We start from the raw sequence: 14,826 nt of genomic DNA, 5'->3' as shown, positions 1-14,826 counted from the left end.
TCAGCTTTCTTTGCTTTACAGACCTGTGAAGTCATACGTGTGAGGATTGGTCGTAACTGCAGTCACTGTACCAGGCAGTCGCTAAATGAGGACTATCTGTATACCCTTTTGGAGTAAGCAACATTGTAAAGCACAAAAAAAAGGAATAACCAGGAAAATTAAAAACAGGTGATAAAAGAAAAAATGAAAATCTGATTAAATCTAATCCACATCTACATCATTTACTGTATCTCTCCAAACCTTTGTCCTTGAAAACTATCTATGTGTCCATCATGTTCACTGATTCATACATTGCCTATTACTATTTAAACTTCTGACCTCTTGTTTTTGAGAATTTCTTTTTACTGATTTCCTCTAACTTCAAAAATTCATCCTAACCCAATTTACCATGTCCTATTTATAGTTGTGCTACATACTATATTCTAATACATATCTGTTCTACTAACACAAAATACAGAAATAGTTTTGGTAGAAAGACTTCTTTCCCCCACATGTTAAGGCACTAATGGGACTAGGTTCAAGTTATTCCTTAACACATAAAAATGTCTCAGGCAAGAAGTAATTTAATTTTCATATGGATCCTTGACTGTTCATAAAAGCAAACAAAGTAACTTCTGCATCAAGATGAATTTCAGCAACATGAAAAATAAAATTACCAAAAAAAATAAATCAAGTTTTAATAAGAAAATAACCTCCTGAGCCATTTATCCTTTTCTCTCTCACTTTCCCTTTTTTGCAAAATTTATATCTAGACAGCAACACTTATTATGGAACACAAAGCTGTGGATTAATCAAAACAACTTCAAACAAAATGCTGGTTCACTCTGCTACTGTGAGTAAGAAAACAGTATCCTGTAAATTTAGTCACATAATTTTTCAAGCTGTTGGTGCATCACAAATAACAGCACAAAAAGATGAGTTAATAAAATAAAGCAATACTGATCAAATTCAAAGATTTATTTATTTATTTATTTATTAAATTTATATCACCGCCCATCTCCCCCAATGGGGGACTCTGGGCAGTTTACAATAAAATAACACTAAAAACATAACCACCTAAAAATTACCATTAAAATACACATAAAAACAAGATGTACAATTTACCAAATTTGCTAGTATAAAAGCTGCTTCACATTAAAATTGTCCTATTGATTAAAAAACTCACCAAAAATAATTTTGTAAAATTTACTGTCAGTTCTGCTAGACCTGTCACTTTTTAGAAATATACTCATTAAATCAGTCAGGGCATACTGATTTTATTCATTACATAATGAATGAAATTTGGCCAATTATCTTACCAATTCTTGTAGTCTAAGAAAACCTGGCAGAATATTTCCTTCCAGCTCACGCAGCTGTTCTGCATTATCCAAAACCTTTAATCAAAAAAAGATTTTTGTTACACAAAAATAATAATTTGAAGGTTCTGTTTCTACCATTAGAAGTACATTTGCCAATACAAAATTTCTCTAAGAATACCTCAAATTAAGTTTTCCTAAGGAAAACGTATTTTGTTTTTTTCCTCAAGCAGGCACAATTGGTTGAAAAATCCCAAGTACTCCAGTTCATTGATTTAGTCACCCTCACAGTAACTAAAATATTTCTATTTTCTACACGTTAGATTATATTTTGCTTTAAAAAATAAGTCTGTAAGTGAGAATTAATAAATACAAAGCCTAACTTTCTTCTAATAGCTACTGAATTCCTATACTGAAATGGGTTCTTTTGAACATAGGAAATTATACCAACTGACTGTTTGGTTTTTAAAGTTTCAACCTTTCTAAGGAAGACAAGAAAAGAAAATTATCTATATTTTATTTCAAGTGGGGCTGGGCTATACAGAATTTTGGACTGAATCTTCCAAAACTGCACTTAAGACAGAAAGTCTTTCCAGAGTGCAAACCCAACTGCTGCTCAGAGACTATTTCCATAGCACTCTGTCAATACACTGTCTCAGTAAAGTAAATAAAGATTATTACCTCAATTTTAACAGCAAAGCTGTAGACAGAAGAAGCTATATAGCTAAATGGCTTAACTAATATCAGATGAAGGTTCAATGAAAATGCTAGATGCGAAGCAGAAATCCTATGAGCTGGGACTTCTCCCAGTATGTTACATCAGTTCTTATATGTTAAAGGTTTCCCTTGACATTAAGTCCAGTCGTGTCTGACTCTAGGGGGTGGTGCTCATCTCCGTTTCAAAGCTGAAGAGCCAGCGTTTGTCCGTAGACAGTTCCATGGTCATGGACAGTTCCATGGTCATGACTACTCGGAACGCCGTTACCTGCCCGCCGAAGCGGTACCTATTAATCTACTCACATTTGCAAGTTTTCGAACTGCTAGGTTGGCAGGAGCTGGGACTAGCAATGGGAGCTCACCCCGTCACGCGGATTTGAACCGCCAACCTTCCGATCGGCAAGCTCAGCAGCTCAGCGGTTTAACCCGCAGCGCCACCTATCTAAATTGTAAATTAGAATTTGAAACACACATCAGGAAAAACATGAAGGACACACTGTTCTCAATGTAGATGTAAACAAAGTTTTATTGACACCATCAATCACTGGGGAGAATGAGTCATTTTGAGCCTCATGATTAATCATGATTGTTCCATACCTGTGCCTGGATTAAGAGAAGCATTTAGAAACCACTGAAAGAGATCATTCATTTATCTTCATTTTCCCTGAGTTAACTGAAGCTGAAATATGTTACATTATTTACCAATGAAACAAAACAGAACTAATTAGCTTTGCCAACTTGTGCTACCAAAACACAGGTATTATCATCAATCTTCATTTAAATCAACCCATAATAAATCCATACAACACAGGTTAATTCACATAAATTGATTCTGCCCCATCCGTGCCTGTTTTCATGCACAGCAGAGTGGAAAGTTATAATTCAACTCTTAATTCTTCTGATTTATTAACAATTTACCCAGTACAAATGATCACCAATTTAATGCTCCTTATCATCTATTTTCAAGTAACTTTAGATATGAAAATGATCAATAATGTTATTCACATAAACTAAACAACCTGTCTCTAAAATCATTTTTATTCATGGTTTCTACCCTGGAACAGATCAGTAAAATCTCACAACATATCTTCATCTTTTGCAGCTTCAATATCTGTATCAAGAACATTTTTTCCAGAAATAAAAAATGAAGTCCTGAGAATAATAGTGTCCAATGTGTAAGAGAAAGGAACTGTGCATTTTAGGTACAGTAGACATTCCTTTTAGTTTTCATATTAGACCTAATTACATTTTACTAGCAGCATAGGAGTCCCCTTAGTGCAGCAATATTCTCTCTCCAGAGTTAACTAACTACATACAAAACAATTGAGGTGAGCCAATTGCATGGCTCATTCTTCACAGCTGGGTAATAATAGTATACACATTTCCAGTGCAAAATATTCATACACTTAGAGCCATCCACCTGAATTTTATTTTCAGCAGCAGAATGGAACCTTGGCACAGAAAAGCCATTCCTATACTCCTAGTAAGGAGCATAAATGGGACCTTCTCTATAAAATCTGTACATTGTTGTATCTTTTAACATCTGATATTGTCACTACTTTCCACTTCATCTCTGACTGCACCTATATCTCCAATATAAACTTCTCAAAAGGACATACACAGCATAATGGCTGTGTACCGTCATTGACTAGGCTTAAAATTCACTCATATTATGGGATATACATTAATTTTTGAAGGATATAAATTAGACAAGTCCAGGCTGAAATAATATTAAATGACCCAAAGAGCCTGGGGACATCTAATTGCTTCTATTTTTTTTAACAGCACACTACAGAGACATTATATAAGCTGCTGCCCAAAGCCTCCTTGGCATACTGTGCACGGAATTCTGTCAGGGGAATGGGTGAAGAAACCACGTGAGTCGGAAATGCAACTCTAGCTCACTTTATTGTTTCTACCATACACAGAATCTTGCCAGACTAAGGTTCCTAACTGAGCTAAAGGGAAAAGTACTCTTGGGAAACCTAGCGCGGTGCCAGCCTAACTTTCTTCCTCAGCCCCTCCCCACTCTCTAAACTATGCAAGCTATGGGAACGTTTATCAGCTTCGAATGCACTCTCTACTCCCTCCTCCCCGAGCTCCACCACACCACCCCCCTCTTCAGGGACCACTTCCATCACAATTAGTGATCTGGAAAGAACTGACTGTTCAAACTGGCTGGATGGGCGCACGAATACGAGAGAAGGCAGTCCCTCAGATAATCTGGTCCAGAGTCATGTAGGGCCTTAATGACGACAACCAACATCTTGAATTGCACCCATAAAACAACTAACAACCAATGTAGCTACCAAAACAGTGGGGTCATCCAAGTATATCAGGATACACCCATCACTGGTCAAGGTCAGTACACTCTACCAGCTAATGCTTCCAAACGCTTTCCAAAGGCAGCACAAGTAGAGCACATCCAAATGGAAAGTGATTAAGGCATGAGTGACTGTGAGCAGGGCACCCCATCCAGGAATGGCAGCAATTCCAGTACAAGATGTAACTGGAGCCCTCCTGACCATCACATGATTGTGGGGGTGCTATGACAGCCAGAACTTCGAGAACCAGTTATAAGTACAATTTGTTTAGCACTGTCGTAACTTGGAACGGTCGCTGAACGAGTGGTCATAACTCAAGGACTACCTTTAACTTCTTAATGATATCAAATCAAAGTACAAACAGAATACCATGCCAATCAGCTGAAAGATGAGCTGTTGGGTAGCAGTATCACTCAAGCAGGAAGAAACCAAGTATCTGAAGCAAGTTCACTGGGAGGAAGGGAAAAGCCAGGTTTTCTATTTAAACCCTAAACAGCTGTAAGTAACCATAATGGGTAGTAGCTTGTTATTTAATGAAGTGCATCACAAAATTTCCCAACTTGAGTGTCCATACACTCGTTTTATTTTATTTATTTCGTTTAATTGTAGTCCAAGACCAGTGATGAGTAAAAAAGAAAATGCAGTAAGTGCAGTAAATAAAAACAGAAAAATTACACAAAATCCTGAAACAATTAATGAGGAGGACGTTCCAGGTGATTTCTGACAATTGATCACATAGAAGGAGAACACTAATCTTACAATCAATGGTGCAATTAAAATTAATGATTGCCACTGGGTATGTATTGTAAAATAAGTATGTTTTAATAGCATACATCATGGAGTTAATTTCCACATCTGTGCAGAGACAAGTGCAGCTTTGATACGGGAGGTTAATGTATCTTCCAATTGTCATCCTAATGGGTAGCACTCCAGTTTGTGCCAAGATAGTGTTCTGTGGAGAATACGTAAAATAATAAATATATAGGAACCATCCAAGGAGGAGCCAGTTCTAGAGAACATGGGGAACACTGGTTCTTTCAATATGAATATCTAAGTCTAAATACTGTTTCAATTCAGTCAGAGTTTTATTAAGGCCAAGGGCAGAAAACGCTGGCAAGGAGAAGCATAATATACCAAATTACTGATAATCTGCTTCCTTAAGGTAGATCTAAACCTGCCAAGCTGCATCATAAAATCACAGAATCCGAACTGGAAGAACCCATTTAGGATATTGATTCTGAACTCCAACTCTATGCAGGAATCCAAATTAAAGCATCCCAGACTGATGGCTATCTAGTCTCTGCTTGAACACTCCAATTAAGGGAACCCACCACCTTTCCACATAATTGGTTCCACTATCAAACTGTTCTTACTGTTAGAAAGGGGTTTTCTCCCAATATTCAACTGGAATCTGCCTTCCTGTAATTTAAATCCATTATTCTGTATCCTGACTCTGGAATGAGGGAGAACAGGTCTTGACCGTCTTCTAAACGATATCCTTTCATGTATTTAAAAAGTCCTCACATAGACATCTTTTCTTAAGGTTAGACAAAGCTAGCTTGTTTAATTTATCTTCACAGACCTTAATTTGTAATTCCCAGATCATCTGCATTGGTTTTTCTTAATATGTTCTTATTTCTCTGAATACTTCTTAAAGTGTGGTACCCCAAAAATCAGTATGAGAAAGTGGTCTCACTAAAGTAGAAAGGTGGAACAATTTCTTCAGGAGATGTGAACATTAGACTTACAATGATAGAGCCTAAAGTTGCATTTGCTTTTTTTTGCAGCTACATTGAACTGTTGACATATATTTAGATTACAGACCAGAACTATTCCAAGATCTTTTTCATAAGTACTATTACAAAGCCATATACCTCTCATCATATAGCTGTAGATCTGATTTTTGTTTTCTCAGTGAAGAACATTGCACTTGCCTCTGTTAAAACGTGGTTTCTTTATTCTGTTACTTTCAGCCCACTTCTCTAATCTATCAAGATTATTTTTAATTTTATTTCTGTCTCCTATGATATTAGCTATCTACCTGATTTGCTGACTCTGACAGTATTTCTACAGAATCTCAAACTGAGACCTCACCTATCCATTTAACTGGAAGTATCATCTGGATTACTGGATTGCCAAGTGTATGTTTGACTTTTGAGCAGTTCAATTCAATCTTATTTTTATTAGAAATAAATACTATAAAAATCAACAGTATGGGCCATGTAACATTGCATGTAAGGCTTTGATTCAAAAACTCAGCATCTAACATAACATTATAGTTGCTAATTTTTTAATATAATATTGCTTTGCTAGACTTTAGAATAGACAATTTACTTTTAGTTTGCTGGAAAGCTAGAATCAAAGGAAAAAAAGCAGGGTGTGTGTGAAGAATTACAAGATCCAAAATGAGCCTCAATTTTTCCATGTATTTCCTTTTCAGTTTTACTCAGAGGTTTATAATGAAATCTTTCTTTTGAAAGAAATTTAATCTATTTCTACTGAGTATCCATTAACTGGTGTTTGCACTAACTATTTTCCATATGAAGTACTGGAATTATCTTCCAGCTATGTCCCCTGATTTGAACTTGAAAGTATTAGATTTAAAACATGTTGCATACCACTATTATTTTTTTAATTAAATATAGTTGGCCAGTTGAGAGAGATGTTTTTAAAACCTTCATAAAGGCCAACCTGGATGGGATTCCCCATATTTTATTGGGAAGTGAACTCCACATGTATGGGGTAACCATGGAGAAAAAACAATCCCAAGTGGCAGCCTCTTGTTACTAGAAGCAAGTCTTTCCAAATGATATTAATTGGTGGTGGGAATCTTGTAAAAGGAGGTTTCTTTCAGGTGTCCTTGGACCAAACCATTTAGGGCTTCGATATTATAGAAATTGTATTATACCCAGAAACAACTGGCAATTGACGTAAGGAGTTCAAAATTCAATAGTGTCTGTATGGAATACTCCAGAGCCCAATCTGATTGCACCATTTTGTGTAAGATGAAGTTTCTGAGTAACACACCATAGCAGTCCTATATAGAGCACATTACTAGCAAATCTACCATGTATTTAGGTCTTCATTATCAAGGAAAGAACACAGTTAGCATATAAGCCAAAGTGTATAAAAGTACTTCGGACCAGGTATTCCACCTGAGGGATCATAAAGACATGGCTATCTTGAATTGTTCCCAAACTGCTTACCAATAATTTCTTACCATTTCTAGAATGTAAACCTAGAAGAGGCATCACTATCATAATCCTAAAACAGCACATCCAAAACTGAGTACTTATCAGCATACAGTTTCAATTTATTTTTCCTAATCCAGCTAGTTACCGTACACAGCTCGTCTCCGACCAGAGTTCTGGCAAGGATAATGTCATTCCTATGGATCACAGCTACAGCTCCTCCTTGTCCATTGTTCTAGTCTGCTCTATTTGCAACTGGCAGTAGCTAGGTCCATATTCAGCCATTTCCATCATCTGATGGAATCTGTTACACAAGCCAGGTCAATTCTCTCATCAGATGCTTTCAATGTTATATTTTACAGACCTGGCACTGAAAGGATCGAGGCTAAGTTCTATGGGGAATTGAAACTACTCACTGGAATTTCCAAGTTAACAGGGCAACTGGAAAAAAAGATAGCTATCAAATTCTTACTCTTCCTCTGTAATAACCTGATCTGTTAATACCAGTCCGCCTATTCATCATCACTATTGGAATAGATGACCTGTTGACAATGCCTCCATTCCCTGGTCTACCATTTATTGTTTGTTTGTTTGTTTGTTCAGATTAATGCAGCTGCTCCTCTTGCCATGACTGCCTCATAGCAAAGTTTTGAAAACTCCCACAAAATAATATGAAGTCCTTAACTCATGTTGAATACCAACACAGATAGACTTACAGTACATACTTACAACATATATTGTCTGATTCTGCAGATCAGGTGTCAAGATTGCCTTTTTAAATAAACGTATGAAATCATTCAATGTGTCACAGCATACAAATGAAGGATCTTCTTTTTTGATAGAAAGGCACTGTAACTGTCTCAATATTTCTTCTAGAAGTAATCTTGAAGTAAAACATTCAGCACAATTCACAAATACATGAGGAAGCTGAAAAGAAAGAACAAATATAGGTTTATCTCTGTTATTAAAAGGATCTCCATAGGAGAATTAAAAATCAATCTACAATTAATCTTTAAATAACTTGGATAATTTGCAAAGTAAAAAGACTACAAGCTTATTTACAAAGCAGTATCTAAGACTCAAAGATATGTAACTCACTGATTACAGCTGATTTGCAAAAATGACTAGATAAATAACTAGAATCAGAAGTTAAGCCTGCAAAGCAATGCCATCCTGAGAGTATGGTATCTGCAGATAAGCTGACAATCAAATTTTAAACCGCAACAGGTGGGAAACTGCAAATTATTACCTCATCATTTATAAAACCGTGCAATTTTAAGGTCATGATAAGCTTTAAAAAAATCTGAGCTGTGGTCTGCAACTTTTTGGGTATATTTTGGAATCTAAAATTCTCAGTTTATGTGCAAGTATGTATGGTAACTTCCATTACAATTAACAAGTCTTACTTTTGCATACACATCATTAGCTTGCTTTTAAATGTATTTATTCCATTGCTAAGTACTTACTGATTGGAATTGATATATATTTTAAAAACCATCCATTCAACGTACTGACTTAAATTGATTGCAATATGTAATGCATGCGGTTACGTCCAAAAAGACAAGCTGAAAAGACTGTTAGTAAAGATACAAAAAATCGATCACATTCAATCACCATTATAAATAAGGTCTGGAAGAGGTAGGGAAAATATGACACCAATGTCATATCAATGAATATGACAAGCCCCAAGGTGGGATCTCAGACTGTTGTTGTTGTTTATTCGTTCAGTCGCTTCTGACTCTTCGTGACTTCATGGACCAGCCCACGCCAGAGCTTCCTGTTGGTCGTCAACACCCCCAGTTCCCCCAGGGACGAGTCCGTCACCGCTAGAATATCATCCATCCATCTTGCCCTTGGTCGGCCCCTCTTCCTTTTGCCTTCCACTCTCCCTAGCATCAGCATCTTCTCCAGGGTGTCCTGTCTTCTCATTATGTGGCCAAAGTATTTCAGTTTTGCTTTTAGTATCATTCCCTCAAGTGAGCAGTCTGGCTTTATTTGAGCAGTCTGGCTTTATTTAGGCTGTGACAAAAATCAGAAACTTCATCTATGAGCCTACTGGTAAGAAGCGAACAATAAACACAATTAACTTGGCTTACCCTTATTCTAAATACAACTGTTTCTTTATAATTTCAAAGCAGCATAAATTCTGAGCATAAATGGGTCATAATTCACAATTAATGACACTAGGCTAAAGGGACCTAGAGAAAACTGTTGTCAATTTGCTGCCAATTTGCCCTACTCACCTATACCCAAACAGAAATAAACAGAATTTTGATTTTCTGGATTATTCTATGCATTGGCCACAGTCTTCCAAAATGTTTCAGAACCGTCCCACGGAATAGTTCCCCCAAAGTGAATGTTAAGGTGTTTCTCTATATTAAATGTGAACCTTCTGTTTAAAGGAAACAACAAAAAAATAACAAAATTGTTTCAAAATCCTTTAAAAAAAAACTGATATAATGAATCATTCTTACCTCCAAGGTTCTTAGAAGAGCCTGCATCACATAAGTCTTTCCACTGGATGTGTGTCCATATATGAAAAGGGATGGAAAGCTAAAGTGCTGACGCTAGGAAATAATATATACATACATTTGTATTTAGGGTTTTTTTTCCCCCTTTAAGCACATCCTACCCTTTGTTTAAATAGTTTTTAGGACTTTGACTCATCAAGTTTTTTTTACTACGTTAGCTGAAGAATCTTGGATCTTGCTTAAAAATGCACCAACTACCTTGTGTCAGGGCAAACTATTCCTATATATCAAATACTAAGGAATAAGGTTCAAAAACGTTAATGGCCTGAAGCCATCACTGAAATTCCCAAAACATTACACTATCCATATAATCAAAATAAGGCAAGCCCAGGGAAAAAATTACTAATTACTGATTACAATTCCTTTTGTATAAAATAAGATAGTCCATTTATAAAATTGATTCCCCAAATGCATACACCAATCATTCTCTCTCACATGCAGAAAGGTGCAAATTCCTACACTTGCTTCCCTATCTCCTTCCAGCAGAAACAGCGGAGAGAGAGAGAGAGAACGAGAACAAGTGCAACAAAACTGGACGGTAATGAGGCCAAAAAGGAAAGAAAAGAGGATCCCTGAATGTTAACATCACAAATAGTTAAAATTCAGCAGGCAACCGAATCTTCCCAAGCCACATCTTTAACGTGCCATCTTCAAATCCATCTTTTCAACAGCACTGTCTCTGGTTACTTTCAGTTCCTGCCCATTGTTGTGAGCAGTCCTCAGCTTCCACCTCATTCATATGTAATTATTTGGGGAATAAAACCATTCTTATCTATTAAATAATAGATCTTAAATTTTAATTGCAGTAAGAATTAAGTCAGTTTCTTGTCAACTCTTTTGATAGTTAGGAGCAGAAAAGCAGAAAAATGAAACTGATACTGTAAAGATAACACAACAGCAGTTCCTGTAAAGAACTCAGCAAGGATGCATGGCATCAGTCCACTGCATACTCACAATAATCCTTTAAAAAATCATAATAGTTTCCTGAATTATGTGAGAGCTTTCTGCGAAGTGAAGGTTTAAACCAAAGTTTTCCATCCCAATACATATACCACTGCCAGTTGTGGGGAGCTGAAAAGCATCTTAAAAATGCCCTTCCTTTATAGTAAGAAACATGATGTCTTAAAGCAATCTTCAGTCAAAAAACAAGACCCAGCATCTTATCAAAAAAAGGATATATAAAAAAGGGTTACCTCTCCAAATACTGACAACAAGGTGGATGCTTGAGCTTCTCGACAGGGTAACATGCTTTCCAACTGAAGCAATTTTGCTTCTGGATACTCTGGGTGTTTTAAAACAGGCATTTTGGTTTCTGTTTCTGTGGCTAACTCTCTCAATAGACAGCTTCAAGGATGAAGGAAGACCTGAAAAATGAAGCTGTAGTTAAGACTTCCCATGAGAACATATTGGCTGTGTATGGAGTGGCATATGTTCAATCACATTACAACCTGTTTTATCAAAAATAACGAAGTATTACAGCTGCATTAAATGTCCACGTGCAGCCCAATATTTGAGGGGGATGGTCATTACACAAATTTAAGATTAGCCAGGCTCAGGCAAATCAGAACAGCAGCTCACCAAGATTTTCTGATCTCTACACCTGTGTAACAGCAATGGAAATCCAGAAAAACACATTTTTCTCTACCATTATTTGTGAAGTATACATAAAATAAGTAATCTAACAGACTAATAGAAATACAAAGTTGTTGTACAACTGAATTGTACGAAAGGACAAAAAGGACAAGTAGGCTGTAATCTTGCAATTAGTACTTTAAATATGTATGCAACAAAGGCTATGTTCACAACTTATGCTTATGTGAGCCCTAAAACATTCACCATAATCCAACAGTTAGAATGACATGCTAGCCTAAAATGTATTACTGCCAACTGAGTACTCTTGTTAAAAGCGTATAATTCCTTCAAGAAGAAACCAGGTAGAAGGTTTAAGGCAAAAAATTCTTAGATGTGATTATTTTTGTTAAAAATTAATGTACTCAATTTACTTTTCACCATAGATATTGATGATGGTGATTATTAGTGTATTGAGGATTATAGTCAAAGCATGTTTTTACCTTGATGTTTTAATCCTGTACTGTAAACTGCCTAGATTCACTCTGTGATTGAGGCAGCATACAATCTGATAGCTGGATGGATGTTTAGATGCATTCAGCAATTTATTAATTCTTCTATGCTATTTAATACTGATATTATTAGCAATAAAGATTAATTTCTTTGTCCTGTATAAATCGAGAATTCTATTCTATTCTAGCCTAGCCCTAGCCTGTCATGAGTCTTATTTTATACATATTTAATTGCTTGTATTATACATAAAATATTTTCCTTTGACTTTTCTTATAGGGACATAAATTATGACAACAAAGATGAAATAAAGAAACATCTGATGCATATAAAATACAAAATTAAATTAATTTTCTTAACACATTAAGAGATGTTACATGTAGGGCAGCTGTCTTGACATTTTAATAAAAATGAAGTGATCACTTCAATGATTGCTCAGTTTAAATTAAGGATGATGGAGGGAAGAAAAAAACTATCACTGGCTTTAAGATAAACAAACTTACCAAGTCATATTTTAGATTGATGTGTTGTACAAGAATTTGGTATATAGTTCATTGCACAAATTCAGAAGCTAAATTCACCATGGGTAAAACTCTTACAGGAATACTGGGATTGAAATTAACATGACAAATTTATGACTTAAGCTCATTTTTTTCCAATGACAATTAAGTTCAACTAACTGGGGATGGATGACTCCTGTTACTAAATTACATCTATTGTAATGTCTTTGTTTGATTATTGTGAGCCGCCCAGGGTCACTGAGAGTCAGGCAGCATACAAGTTTAATAAATTATTATTATTACTTCTACCAGTTGAAGTTCACAGCACAGCTCTTCCAGCTTTTTCCCCCTTAATGGATCTGTAAAGGGAGGAAAAAGATAAAAGTTGCATAGTACTAGTAATAGTTCTACATATGTATTTAAACACAATACACAGAATAAAATAACATCTGAAACAGTAATGCATTACTGTCAAACATAATATCATAATATAAAACAAGCAGCCTTTCAACCAAAAGTCCATAGCACATAACAACCTTCATACATTTAAAATAACAGGTCAAAATTCACATTTTAAATCAATGTCACAGGGATCCATGGGGGGGGGGCGTTTTAGGGTTTTAACCTCGTTAAAATCAGCATAGGAAGATGCCATTAGTTTCTAGGAATGATCCCGGGAATTATATAGAATACAGTCTCTTTGATCCGGATCCACAAATCCATTGGGGTTTAATGCAACCTAACGAAAGATATAGTGAAGGGGGAGATCTTAATTTGGAGCATGTTTTTAGTTTAGAGTAGAGGAGAGGCCTAATGCTAAAGTAGTCGTGCTGAGTGGGGATTATAGGATTGATAGTAGTCCAACAGGTCTACTAGACTGCGGAAGGTAAAACCTACACCAACTCTTCCTCTGCACACCCTAATACCAGCCCCAAGGCCCCTAGGCCTCTCTAGAGGGTCGAGGCTAGGAGGGGGGCAGCAGCCACAAGTGAGGCCTTCCTCCCACCGGCACCGCCCGAGAGATTTGGAGAGTGGAGGAAGAAAGGCTGTGAGCGGAGGATGCCCCTTCAATGTCCTTCCTTGCCTACTTACGAGATGGAGACGGGTTAAGCTGCTTCGTTTCACGGAAGGGCAGTAAAGAGTCGTCAGCCACCTTGTGAGAAAGCAGGTTGCGCACACCGAGACACTTCTACACCAGAGGCCCTGCCAGGATCAAAGGGGCTGAATTTGCCCGGCGATCAGCAGGCGAGCGTGAGGCTTTCCGCGACCCCTCAGGTACATTGCCACTGCTGCCGCCAAAAGCGCGGGAAAAGGCGAGAGGGCGTAACGGAAACAACAAAACAACCCCACTACGCGAGGAGCTACGTCATGAAGTGGCTGATTGAGCAGCTGCACCGTCACTCAGGCAGACTTCCGAATAGAGGGCGCGCATTTATCTCGGGGGCGGGAGTACGGGTAGGCTATAAAAGCCCTCTGGTCAGTTGGTATGTCCGGCTTGTATTATGAGGGAGTTGTGGTGGAGGAAGGGGTGAAGAAAGTTGGCGCTTATTCTTCCCCGAACGGGCTGACCCGCACGGGTTTTCGACCTGTTCAGCTTCTCCTGATTTCATATTGGGTAGAGGGCGATCTGATTTGTGACAAGAATCGAGTAATTGCAGGGCCTGGAGAAGAAACATCAAGGCAAACAAGCGAATTTGTATATCTTTGTCACCCTGCAAATAAGAATTACGTTCTGATCCGCACGGCGCTATGTACATAGAGGGAATAACCATTTGAGAACTGAAGTAATATCCATATAAGAATATCACCCAATAACTTTGAGGGATGTGGATAAAAAAAAAATAAGTCCACCTTGCACAGAACAGGGACATTGAGCAAAATAATTTCTGGATTATGAAGGAAATGCAGGATATATAGAGGGTTTTCATATAAGCACCCACAAAAAAACCACCTTTTTGTGGATCCACATTTTCCTGCCCTGAAACAAGCATACAAGACAGGATGCAGCCTCATTAACTGCTGACTTGCAACTTGTATTGATTTCAAGGGAGCAGTTCTATCCATAGATACTCCCAATGAGACCTTTAGTCAGATCCCATTATTATCAAAGGTAAGTCTTACTTTTAATTTCAATATTTTCCCTTGCAAAGTGAAATGGAGAGTGGTCCCCTGGAGAGCAACCCTTGGAC

The 14,826-nt window shown here is 37.1% G+C and overlaps 1 protein-coding gene across 2 annotated transcripts in view; it reads right to left on the bottom strand.

The window, feature by feature from the left end:
• ORC5 (origin recognition complex subunit 5) overlaps positions 1–13,914 on the bottom strand; it is an 88,015-nt gene extending 74,101 nt beyond the window's left edge. The window contains exons 1-6 of one of the 2 annotated variants that reach the window (XM_063308041.1): positions 13,730–13,914; positions 12,941–12,996; positions 11,252–11,422; positions 10,002–10,094; positions 8,257–8,454; positions 1,299–1,373 (exon numbers count right to left, since the gene is read on the bottom strand). In XM_063308041.1, coding sequence (XP_063164111.1) covers positions 1,299–1,373; positions 8,257–8,454; positions 10,002–10,094; positions 11,252–11,362 — 477 coding nt within the window. In that variant the 5' untranslated portion in view covers positions 11,363–11,422; positions 12,941–12,996; positions 13,730–13,914. The remainder of the gene's footprint in view (positions 1–1,298; positions 1,374–8,256; positions 8,455–10,001; positions 10,095–11,251; positions 11,423–12,940; positions 12,997–13,729) is intronic. The other variant, XM_063308042.1, reaches the window with a different exon arrangement.
• Positions 13,915–14,826: the final 912 nt, after the last annotated feature.

The sequence above is a fragment of the Candoia aspera genome, chromosome 7 (assembly GCF_035149785.1).
Source record: "Candoia aspera isolate rCanAsp1 chromosome 7, rCanAsp1.hap2, whole genome shotgun sequence".
In the NCBI taxonomy this organism is placed as follows: Eukaryota; Metazoa; Chordata; class Lepidosauria; order Squamata; family Boidae; genus Candoia; species Candoia aspera.
This window is presented reverse-complemented; position numbering and strand designations above follow the sequence as displayed.